Genomic DNA, 11940 nt, shown 5'->3' with positions numbered 1-11940 from the left:
TGTATTTTATTTATTTAGAATTATAAGGGTCATAAGCGTCTTTTTTTTTTTTTAAATTCAGATGTATACATTATCTGAAAGCTGAATACATAAGCTTTCCATTGATGTATGGTTAAAATAGGACAATTTTTGGCCCGAGATACAACTTTATAAAAAAATCTGGAATCTAAGGGTGCAAAAAATAAATAAAAATACTGAGAAAATCACCTTTAAAGTTGTCCAGATTAAGTTCTTAGAAATGCATATTACTTTTCAAAAATTAAGTTCTAATATATTTACACTAAGAAATTTACAAAATATCTTCATGGAATATATGAAGATAATATCCTAATGATTTTTGGCATTAAAAAAAAAAAAAAAGAATTTTGACCCATATAATGTATAGTTTTGCTACAAATATACCTGTGCTACTTAAATACCTGTGCTACACTGGTTTTGTGGTCCAGGGTAATGTGTGTGTTTATTCATATGTTTTTATGAATTTATACATTACATAAATACTCATTTAGTGTCCACAGGGAGGCAAATTTATTGCGTTCAAAGCAAATGGCAAAGACAAATAAAATCTGACTTAAGCACATACTTTGAAACAAGTAACAAAAACTATGAAGACTGACAATCAAATGGACTTGATATTTCCAGAGCAGTCCTAAAATGTCTTATCACCTATATTTAAGTAAAACATGATCTTGCATCCATTAAAATAATCCATATACATTTACTACTTCACAATGGCAACCAACTGCATTTTTATCTGAGGATGTTGTAAACAGACACTGGAGTAGTTTAAAACTCTTCTAAAACTTTGAGCATTCAGTTGAGACTTTGGCATGTGAATTTCTGATTCCTGCAGTTTCATGCAGTTTTTTTTCCCCGGCTGTTCTCATCATGATATCACAGTTCAATGTATTAGCAGCCACACATCATCACGCTGAGGGAAACCCATCCCATTTCGTTCAATCCCTGAGGGGCATGTTTATGTAACTGAAATGATTTGTTTTAAGGGGCATATGCCAAACTGGTTGGCATTTCATACTATTTATTGGATGTATGCTTGTGAAAGACTCTCTCTTCCGGTGTACGTGTGTGTTAGAGAGAGGGAGTGTGTGCGTGTGTGTGAATGTTTGCCTTCAAGTATGAGTGTTTGCTGAGAGACGATCATTAACATCCACAGCCGCTCTGTCCTTCAGGGGGCGTGTCTTGCAGACTCGGGCCTTTGTGATTGGTTAACATGCTCGGGTCTCCGTCCAAGCTCTCGTTCATTTTGTCACAGATGATGTCGACCAGCCGCTCAAACACCTGCTTGACGTTAATGTTATCCTTTGCACTGGCCTCGAAAAACTGGAAGCCTGCAAAAAGACAGCAGAGAAATATATATATTTTTTTACAAGCAGAATAAACACATTATTCACATAAAAACAGCAAATATTAGCTGACCACTTTTAATATGTGAATTATGTATTCTGCTTGTAGTAATGTTTGGTCTATAAGTGGGTCTTTTATTTTGACAGACACACAAAAGCACCTACAGTTGAGGTCAAAAGAATGTGCAAAATGTTAATTATTTTACCAAAATAAGAGGGATCATAAAAAATGCATGTTATTTTTTATTTAGTACTGACCTGGATAAGATATTTCACATAAAAGATGTTTACATGTAGTCCATAAGAGAAAATAACAGCTGAATTTATAAAAATGACCCCGTTCAAAAGTTTACACACACTTGATTCTTAATACTGTGTTGTTACCTGAATGATCAACAGCTGTGTTTTGTTTTTTTGTTTAGTGATAGTTGTTCATGAGTCCCTTGTTTGTCCTTAACAGTTAAACTGCCTGCTGTTCTTCAGAAAAATTCTTCAGGCCCACAAATTCTTTGGTTTTTCAGCATTTTTGTGTATTTGAATCCTTTCTAACAATGACTGTATGAATTTGAGATGTGTCTTTTCACACTGAGGACAACTGAGGGACTCATATGCACCTATTACAGAAGATCGCTCAATGATGCTTCACAATGCATTAAGAGCCGGGGGGGTGAAAACTTTTTGAATTTGAAGATCAGAGTAAATTTTACTTATTTTGTCTTCCAGGAAACATGCAAGTATCTTCTGTAGCTTTTGAAGGGCACTACTAAATGGAAAAAAAGAGATTTAGGCAAAATAAGAAACATGTACACATCTTCATTCTGTTCAAAAGTTTACACCCCCCGGCTCTTAATGCATCGTTTTCCTTCTGTAATAGTTGCATATAAGTGCTTAAATAACATGTATTTTGTATTAACCTTATTATTTTGGTAAAATAATTAACATTTTGCAGATTCTGCAAGGTGTATGTATACGTTTGACCTCAACTGTATTCTCTATCTTCATTAGTTTACTGCCTTTTTAAAAAGTTATAATAAATCAAAAGCAAATACTATAATACTTTGTTATATCCAATCAGATATACACTTTTACATCATTTAAATAAGTCTTTAAGGATATAATAAATATTTAATGCCGTGAACCTCACAAATGTTGGTGAATACGGCTGTTAGATCTTCTTTTGTTACAAAATCAAGTATAATTTGGTAAAAATTAGCATCAAATAATCAAGTTGTTTGACCAACTTTTTTTTTTTTTTTTAAATAACTTTTCAAAATTATTCATCTTCATTTTTGGTAAATATTATGTAAAATAACTCTACATTTAATTACAGAAGTTGTTATGCATGTGTTATTTGCTATCTTTGAATAGTGTGATATCATGTATATGCATGTATCAAGCATTTTATATCAGCCATCAGAAAATCCATAATGGTCGATCACTACATACACTGTAATACTACACTACAATGCACTGTATCTCTTGGGCAATAAAAGTCAATTCACTCCCTTTGAGCAACACATTTGCTCTCAGTACTTCGAAACGCCTGTATCATTCCTTCCTGTCTTTACTTTTGTCCAAATAAGGCTATGAAGCACAGAGGAAATTCAGACGGTGATGTAGCATGAACAGGGTCCAAAATTAACACTCGCCAAGCACCGAATGAGAGTAGCTTCTGATGTTAAATTAAACTGGATATCAGTTGGTCTTCAACCTCATTAGGAACTTCAGCATTTCATGATTAAAAGAAACAGTTTGTCTCCTAAAGTTAAAAAATATTTTATTCTCCCCATCATGTCCTTCCAGACAGTTTTTAATATGGAACATAGATGAGTGAATTTTTGAAGAATATCCATGCAACTCAATGTTATATAATGGAAAGCATGGGAACTGAGTTCATAAAAGTCCAAAATGACAAGAAAGGACCATATAAATGATACATATGGCACATGTGACTATATAAAAATAATGCAGAATACAATTTATAGCCAATTAGAAGTATTTTTTTGGCAGGGATTGCAAAAGTTAATTTTGAAACCTGTGCATGCTCAAGTCTCCGTTTACAGGCTTGTGTGTGTGTGTGAATGTGTGTGAATGATGTTTTCTCTTGTTCTGTAACATGCCTAGCTCATTAGCCAGTCTCTGCCCATCCTCTCTGGACACCATTCTGTCGTCCTCCAAATCACATTTGTTCCCCACCAGAATGACCTGAGCGTTGTCCCACGAGTACGTTTTAATCTGAGTTGCCCTGGAAAACACACACACACAAATTCAGTCAGTTTCATGCTCACGAGCGCCCCCTTTGAGGCCGTTATGAATGCACAGCATTTCAACAAGGAACATTTGACCTTTTAATCACTCACACTACCCGCGGTCATAGTAGGACGTCTGATTTTGAGATTTAGCATCTGACTCTAGGACTATAAATAGAATAATTAAACTTACCAGTCTTGCACGGCGTAGAAGGATTCTTGGTTAGTGATGTCATACATTAGCAAAAAGCCCATGGCCCCTCTGTAGTACGCTGTGGTAATAGTGCGGTACCTCTCCTGCCCTGCTGTGTCCTAAAGAACAACATACAAGAAATACAGCCATTAAAGGAGAAGTCCACTTCCAAAACAAAGATTCACGTATAATGTACTCACCCCCTTGTCATCCAAGATGTTCATGTCTTTCTTTCTTCAGTCGTAAAGAAATTATGTTTTTTGAGGAAAACATTGCTGCATTTTTCTTCACGTAATGGACTGATATGGTGCCTTGATTTTGAACTTCCAAAATGCAGTTTAAATGCGGCTTCAAATGATCCCAAATGCGGTTGTAAACGATCCCAGTCGAGAAAGAAGGGTCTTACCTAGTGTAACGATCGGTTATTTTGCATAAAAATATACAATTTATATACTTTGTAATGTCAAACGCTCGTTTTGTCTTACTCTGCCTGGACTGTTTTTGTTCTGGTTCATGACAGTTAGGGTATGTCGAAAAACTCCCATCTCATGTTCTCCCTCAACTTCTAAACCGTCCTATATCACTGTTTTACCTTTTTTGTTAAGGGTGTTTGATCTTCTTTGTATGTTCACTTTGCATAGACACCCAGTACTTCTGCAGCGATGTAGGATGATTTTGAAATGATTTTTGAAGTTGAGGGAGAAAATACGATTGGAGTTTTTTGACATACCCTAACTGTCTTGAGTCAGAATACACAGAGTTCAGGGTGAGAAAGGCAAGACGAGCGTTTGAGATTAAAAAGTATTTAAATTGCATTTTTTAAATTAAAACAACCGATCGTTACGCTAGATAAGACCCTTCTTTCACGGTTGGGATTGTTTACAACCACATTTGGGATCATTTGAAGCCGCATTTAAACTGCATTTTGGAAGTTCAAAATCAGGGCACCATATCAGTCCATTATATGGAGAAAAATGCAGAAATGTTTTCCTCAAAAACATAATTTCCTTACAACTGAAGAAAGAAAGACATGAACATCTTGGATGACAAGGGGGTGAGTACATTATATGTGAATCTTTGATGATCAAAGATTCACCACATGATGATACTTTGAATAACAGAAAAGAAGAGAGGTACTTCATATATATGTCATCTTTTATTGCATTTAAACCAATTGTTAACTAAAAAAACGCAATCGGCGTCACGTAATTGACCCATATATATAAATGTACAAGTAAAATATAGACAATATCTAGTTAAAAATAATCTTGCACTATATTACTTCCGCAAACTGTATATATTTATATATTTATATTTATATATTTCTTTTTATATATTTTTAATACAGCTTTTCAAACACGTAAAATGCCACAGGGAGAACAATTTTTGATTAAATAAGTTATGCATTTAATAATGTCAGTTGCTCTCATACAGGGATCACAAAACTAGTCATCTTTAGGAAACCTGATGGCTAAACCAAAAGTGTGTTTAAAATTCACAGCAATACTGATAAAGTCAGATAATTTCATACTGCCAGCAAAGTCAGCGCAAATATATCTTGAATATTTGACAATTTGCCTAATTTCTGTTAATATAAGATTATGTGTAAATAAAAAAAGAAACTAATTATTCAAGTAAATGCAGTGCACACAAACCAAAGTCAGGGGTTTAGAGTTTAACAGCCATGTTAATGTGGTAACTAGGCAACGTTTGATTAGTTTCCATGATACTGAAAAGCCTTGACTTGATTTAGAATGCTGTGACCTCACCTATCTAGGTAACCATGGTAACCGCTGGTTTGGGCAGCTGTTAGAGGGTTGTATATATGCATGTATTGTATTTTAGGGCAAGAGCTAAATTTAAACTAATGGGAGCTTGACAAAAGCCTCAGCCCCTTCTTTCAACAGAGATAAGATGTGCCACCTGCCCTTCACACACACACACACACAGGCATGATGACGAACTTCACAACAGAGACAAATGAATCATATATACAAACATTCTGCATAGTACTGCCATCTTGCAAGCTGAAAGATCTCAAAGCAAGACTTACAGTCAGGAAATGTCAAGGAAATTGTTTTTCAACATCCATGACTGTGTCAATAATAAAGCAGGTAAATGTACAAAGCGCTGTGATGACTAATCTAAGGTAATGTGTAATATTTGCTCTTCCTTCATAGCGAAATGCCTTAAATTACTTTCGTCCTTGTCTTTAAATGAAGAACTCCTCCTTTAAGTCAACAGAGAATTTGTAAATGTGAACACGCACATATAAAGTACTTTCCACAAATAAGCTACACTCTGGTGTCCAAAGAGCACTAAAAAGCACTGGATGCATAAATGCCAATGGTTTTTGTGTTTTGGGAACTAAATAATATTAGATCAACTATCATATACCATAAAAGGCTTAAGCTTAAAAGCTTAAGCTCTTTTAACAAGGGTTCGGGCCTGTACCATTTCAGAGGTCTTGAAATGAACTTAAGGATTAAAATGACACACGAGTGGTGTTAATTTGATTCTTTTAAATTAATAATTCACTGTAGTTTAAAAGATATCTATAATTATAAATAAAACTAAACATAGTATTTACATTCACTGACCATTTATTCAGAAAAAAAAAGTTTTCTTTTTTTATATTTAATATTTTAAGGCCCTGTTATTATTATTAACTGAAACGAATAATGCTTCACAATACACATTCTCCTTGCTACAGCAATATAGACATTAAAACATGACTAATTATTAACTAGACATCTCCAAACACTTACTCAAGGGAAACGTCTTTGTGTTTTCCCCACCCTCTATATACACCACACACACACACATATACATACGCCATTAGTGAGGATTTTACACTACACTTCTCTACAGGTGCAGCCAGAAACAATGCAAATAATAAAATGCAACTAACCATACAATCATGCATAGTTAAAGGGATAGTGCACCCAAAAATGAAAATTACCCTATGATTTACTCACCCTCAAGCCATCCTAGGTGTATATGACTTTCTTCTTTCAGACGAATACAATTGGAGTTCTATTAAAAAATGTCCTGGCTTTTCCAAGTTTTATAATGGCAGTGAATGGGTGTTAAGATTTTAAAATCCCAAAAAACAGTGTCCATCCATCATAAAAAGTACTCCAAACGGCTCTGGGGGGTTAATAAAGGCCTTTTGAAGTGAATCAATGCATTTGTGTAAGATAAATATCCATATTTAAAAGTTTGTAAACATAGGCGAATGCGGTGAAGAAGTGCAAAGGAATACCGGTTACGAATTGGAAGTACAAAACGAGATAAAAGCCAAGAGGAGACTGATTTTCCTTTGCTGTAAACAAAACTTGGTTATCGCAAGACTAGTATATTCTCACCGAAGCTTATGCTCACCTACATCCTACATCATCCGCTGGAATGCCACTTTCTCATGAATTATGACGAATTACGGTTTATAAAGTTTTTAATATGGATATTTTTCTTACACAAACACATTGATTTGCTTCAGAAGGTCGCCGGAGCCGTGTGGAGCACTTTTCATGATGGATGGATGCATTTTTATGAGCTTCAATATCTCAACAGCCATTGACCGCCATTATAAAGCTTGGGAGAACCAGGACATTAGTTCATATAAATCTGATTGTATTCATCTGAAAGAAGAATGCCATATACACCTAGGATGGCTTGAGGGTGATTTTCATTTTTGGCTGAAATTTCTTTTTAAGATGCATTAATTTTTAAAAGAGAGGAGAAAACTACATTAAATACATTCGTTGAGTTATGAGTAAATCGCATTTGCATGCATTGGAATACAAATGCATTTCAGTATATGCATAATAAACTTGTGTGGTAAATTACACCCATGCATTAGGTCGTCACTTGATATCCAATATAAAATGTGTATCCTGAAGTGAAACCTCTGATCTAATGTATGATAAAGCATCAGTGTAATATAATAGAACAATTGGGACTGTGCCATCAACAGCCAGCGTGCATCAGCCTGTCAGACTTGACATGATGCCATTTTTCTCCAGCTTTTTGTAATCAATCAAATATACAATTTTGACTTGGTGGATGAAAAAAATGGTGAGAAAACATAGAACAAAAAATACCCAAGAAAACTGAATATCATAGCGACTTGGTGGACTCTATTGACCTGGGCCATCAAATGTCAAAATATTAAAAAAAAACTTACCAAACAGACTATTTTTCCACGTAAAAATCAAATTATTTCAGCTCTATTCTAGGTAATCTCAGACCACTGCAGGCAGAGCTGAGTTGTTCTATGGTGGGTTATCAACACACAAGTGCATTCTGGGAAAATGCTACTCAACACTTCTGAGGCGTTCTCACCCACTTCCTTTCATCAACAGAAAGTGCTGTCGCTTCCTCTGTCGAGGAAGGCTGCGGCTGCAAACTGGCGCACAACAATATCAACTGAAGTTACAGTGCTGGAATTTACAGAATGTAACTGTACATTCCACTGAGATCTACACTGTGGACTATAACTGGATCATAAATAATTTCTTGGCAGGACTGGGCAGTTGATATTCTGACCCACTTCCCGACTTGGTATTGATTCATTTAGTGATTTAGAGCAGAAGGCAGATGCATGCTGGTCTGGACGGTCAAAAAGCACAACCAATTTGATTATATGGCTTTTATTTTCTAAAGGTTCCCTCAAAATGGATTTGGCCCGGTGTGTGTGCATACTCCACAAATAGTGCATCAAATGATGGGGACATCTGCTTTGGGTTGTTCTGGATGTTTTGTAACTTTAACCATCATTGCTGATTATCTTGCTTGGCTATCTTGATAAAGGTACCACGAAGTCATGCTGACATATGATTAGCACATCTTCTTTTCACAACATTCGACTTTGGCAATAACATTCTTTTCTGGCTTAAACTGTTAAATATGAATAGTAACATTATAAAGCCCTATACTTACTCTCACAAAGTAACAGCAATGATATCAAATGCATTTTAGCTCAGGGAACCAAAGCATCGCACCAAATGTCTCATATAGTGCAGCAGTCAGTTTCCAGAAGTAAAAATCCCATTCATTTTCTTCAGAGGGGAACTGATTTTTAACAATAACTAATAAACCTTTTAAGATAGGCCACTGTGAGCTAGGAGGTTATTAACCAATGATATTTGCGTCTGTTGAAGCCATCAGCCTGCATTATTTCAACTAATTTTTAAATAATCATGTTTAACAGTGTTTTTTTTTTTTTTTTAATTTAGTGGCATTCGCATTGCTTAGTGGGACTGTATTTCTTTTCCTCACTTAAGTCGCTAAATACACAGTCTTGTGCTTTTTTGTCCAATTTTCAAATACTTTTTTGCTTCAACTCGAAGTTTGAAATGTTTTGATTCACCTTTGGTTGGTTTGGTTTATGGCCTATAACGCTTTAATAAAACCCTATGGGAAAAATGAATGGAAGTTAAGGCCTGTCCACCAGGGTTGCCAGATCTGCAAAACAAAACCAACCCAACTGCTATCCAAAACTAGCCCAACTGTGTTTTTACCACGTTTTTCCCCTCTGTCGTGGGTCTGCTCTAGCGAAATCGCTATAAACAACCTAATAAAACAACCCAGGGCATGAGTATTAAAGGAAGTATATTCTCAGACTTGGCAACCCTGCCATTCACACCAAGAAAGATAACTATAAAAATAGCTAAAATAAATAAATAAATAAAATAAAAAATAATAATGTTCTGTTTATTTAAGCACACACAGCACTTTTGTCAAATTTAAATACTCAACGCTTTACAGCAGGATGGATTCTGATTGGATGTCACTGTTAAATGACATGCTTTTTAAAAAATTATGGCACATCCTTCTAAGCAAAACAATGTCTCAAACTCTAGTGTCTCATTGTTCAAACTCACCCATATTTGTAGTTTGACTCGCTTCTCATTGCGGTAAACCGTTTTGACTTTGAAGTCGATGCCGACCGTGCTGACGAACGCAGAGGTGAAAGAGTCATCAGCGTAACGGAACAGAAAACTAGTTTTTCCAACGCTACTGTTGCCAATGATGAGGAGCTTGAACATGTAGTCAAAATTCTGATCGGCTACATCCTTCTGCACCTGTGTTTGATGACGGGTATCATTGGCCGACGCCATCTAGAGGGGTGGAGGGAAAGTGGAAATGTAAGACAGAGAAGTCACATAGTCACCATTTACAAAGAAAGTAAATAATAAAAGTTGTCAAACAGAAGAAAAACACCCTCATGTTTTGGGCACTCAGGATGCTGTGCCCCTTTTGCCTATTTAGCTGAAGACCTGATGATACACTTAATCGCTCAAATGTAGTTAAAGTATTCGTCCAGCACTGGCATCTATCTATCTTTGTTTCTTTGTGCATCAGACATGCTGAGTGAGGATCTTTCCTTGATTAAGAGGCATTACAGCTGACACCAGCTCAGCACAATTCATTCTGGCCATAAAAACGGTACTTAAAGTGGGAAGCACATAATGAAAATAAGTTCATTACATATATATATATTAGTATTACATACCACTAGTATTAATATTTTGAATTAGCTTTTATTTTTAGATTTTGGTTTTTATTTTAATTTTAGTGTTTTAGTCATTTTTATGTGCTTTTGTCAGTTTTTATTAATTTGTATTTTTTTAAAGTATCTATAATTCATTATTCATAATTCATTTCAGCCTTATTTTAATTAATAAAAAATGTTTTTTTTCTTCGATAAATTAACTTAAATCCCATATATATATATATATATATATATATATATATATATATATATATATATATATTTATATTATTGTGTACACTATTACTCAGTGCTATTTTAGTATAACATACCACTAGTGTTAACATTTTGACCTAGCTTTTATGTTTATATTTTTGTTTTCATTTTAATTTTGCTGTTTTAGTCATTTTTTATGTGCTTTTGTCAGTTTTTATTAATTTTATGTATCTATAATTTATATTCATTTCATCATGTTCATCCCACAAGCAATTGTATGACTTTAAATATTTGAAATACAGCTCATAAATCATATGCATTACTATTATAGTACTTTATGGCCATTATTAAAGGCTGACAGCCATATTGTTCAATGGAAAAGAGCAGCATTAAGACTCTTCAAAAACACTTAATTTAAGAAAAACTAAAGAAACCCTCTAATAACATAATGACTTTTTAAACTAAACAAGTATTAACATCCTGCTCAAGCATATGAGAAAGAGGTGATCCCTTCAACACCTGTAAGTACCTGAAGAGGGAGTTACCAGGATATGACACACCTTATACATATGAATGAACACAATGCTATTGTGTCACAGTCACACTATGCCATTCTAAAAAGAAAAAAAATTATAAGGATTACCTTTTGCACAGGCAAACATTACGATTAGATGACAAGTTACATTTGATCTGATGCTAGTCGACCCAAACAGCAGCACACACCCTGCACAATGAAATCTACACATCTGTCAAACAAATATCAGCTTACATCTGTAAGTCAAACACACTCAGAAAATATTCATCTGAGCATGTCATCAATAACTGAATTTTGGAAACGAAAGGTAAATAAATAAAGTAAACTAAAACGGCTAAAACCGTGCTTCCATATGGACATCTTTACACCTCTCTCTGTAAGCGACTAAAGAAAATGCGTATCCTTCGGGCACAAACATAATACGGTGACTAACCTTATCCAGCTCTTCTTAGACGAGGTTATTGTATTCTATAAAGTTGGTGTTGCGCTTTTCCTCAGCTGGTTTCGGACATCCAGTCCTCGCAGATCCAGTCTCACTTTTCCCGCAAAACACACTGGAAAGGGTCCTCTCGCCTTATCGGTTTAAAGACCGACCATTCCCTACCCTGAAGAGGGGCGTTGCAAAATCAGACGCTTGATGACTGCAGCGACCTGGCTGTCGACCAGTTTTTATTTGTGCTGACGGCTCGTCGAAACTGCGACAGCTGTTTCCAGATCAGCCAGCGGCCCTGGCGAGCTTCCAGCCTGCACTTACGGAGCAACCAATCAACAGGTCCCCTGTCAGCCACACACACACACACACACACACAGCATTATCTTCTTCTATTTACATACGGGTCATTCTCTGAAACGGGTGTCATTAGCATTTTCAGATGGTGATAAAAAAA

The 11940-nt window shown here is 35.3% G+C and overlaps 1 protein-coding gene across 1 annotated transcript; it reads right to left on the bottom strand.

The window, feature by feature from the left end:
- Positions 1-208: 208 nt before the first annotated feature.
- rab3da (RAB3D, member RAS oncogene family, a) lies at positions 209-11757 on the bottom strand. Its single transcript, XM_051116666.1, has 5 exons — positions 11487-11757; positions 9692-9928; positions 3807-3925; positions 3485-3609; positions 209-1349 (listed from the first exon to the last, which is right to left on the bottom strand). The coding sequence occupies exons 2-5, from the start codon at positions 9926-9928 to the stop codon at positions 1162-1164; spliced, it is 669 nt and encodes a 222-aa protein (XP_050972623.1). The 5' UTR covers positions 11487-11757; the 3' UTR covers positions 209-1161.
- Positions 11758-11940: the final 183 nt, after the last annotated feature.

Source organism: Labeo rohita, chromosome 1, assembly GCF_022985175.1.
Source record: "Labeo rohita strain BAU-BD-2019 chromosome 1, IGBB_LRoh.1.0, whole genome shotgun sequence".
NCBI classification, from domain to species: Eukaryota; Metazoa; Chordata; class Actinopteri; order Cypriniformes; family Cyprinidae; genus Labeo; species Labeo rohita.
This window is presented reverse-complemented; position numbering and strand designations above follow the sequence as displayed.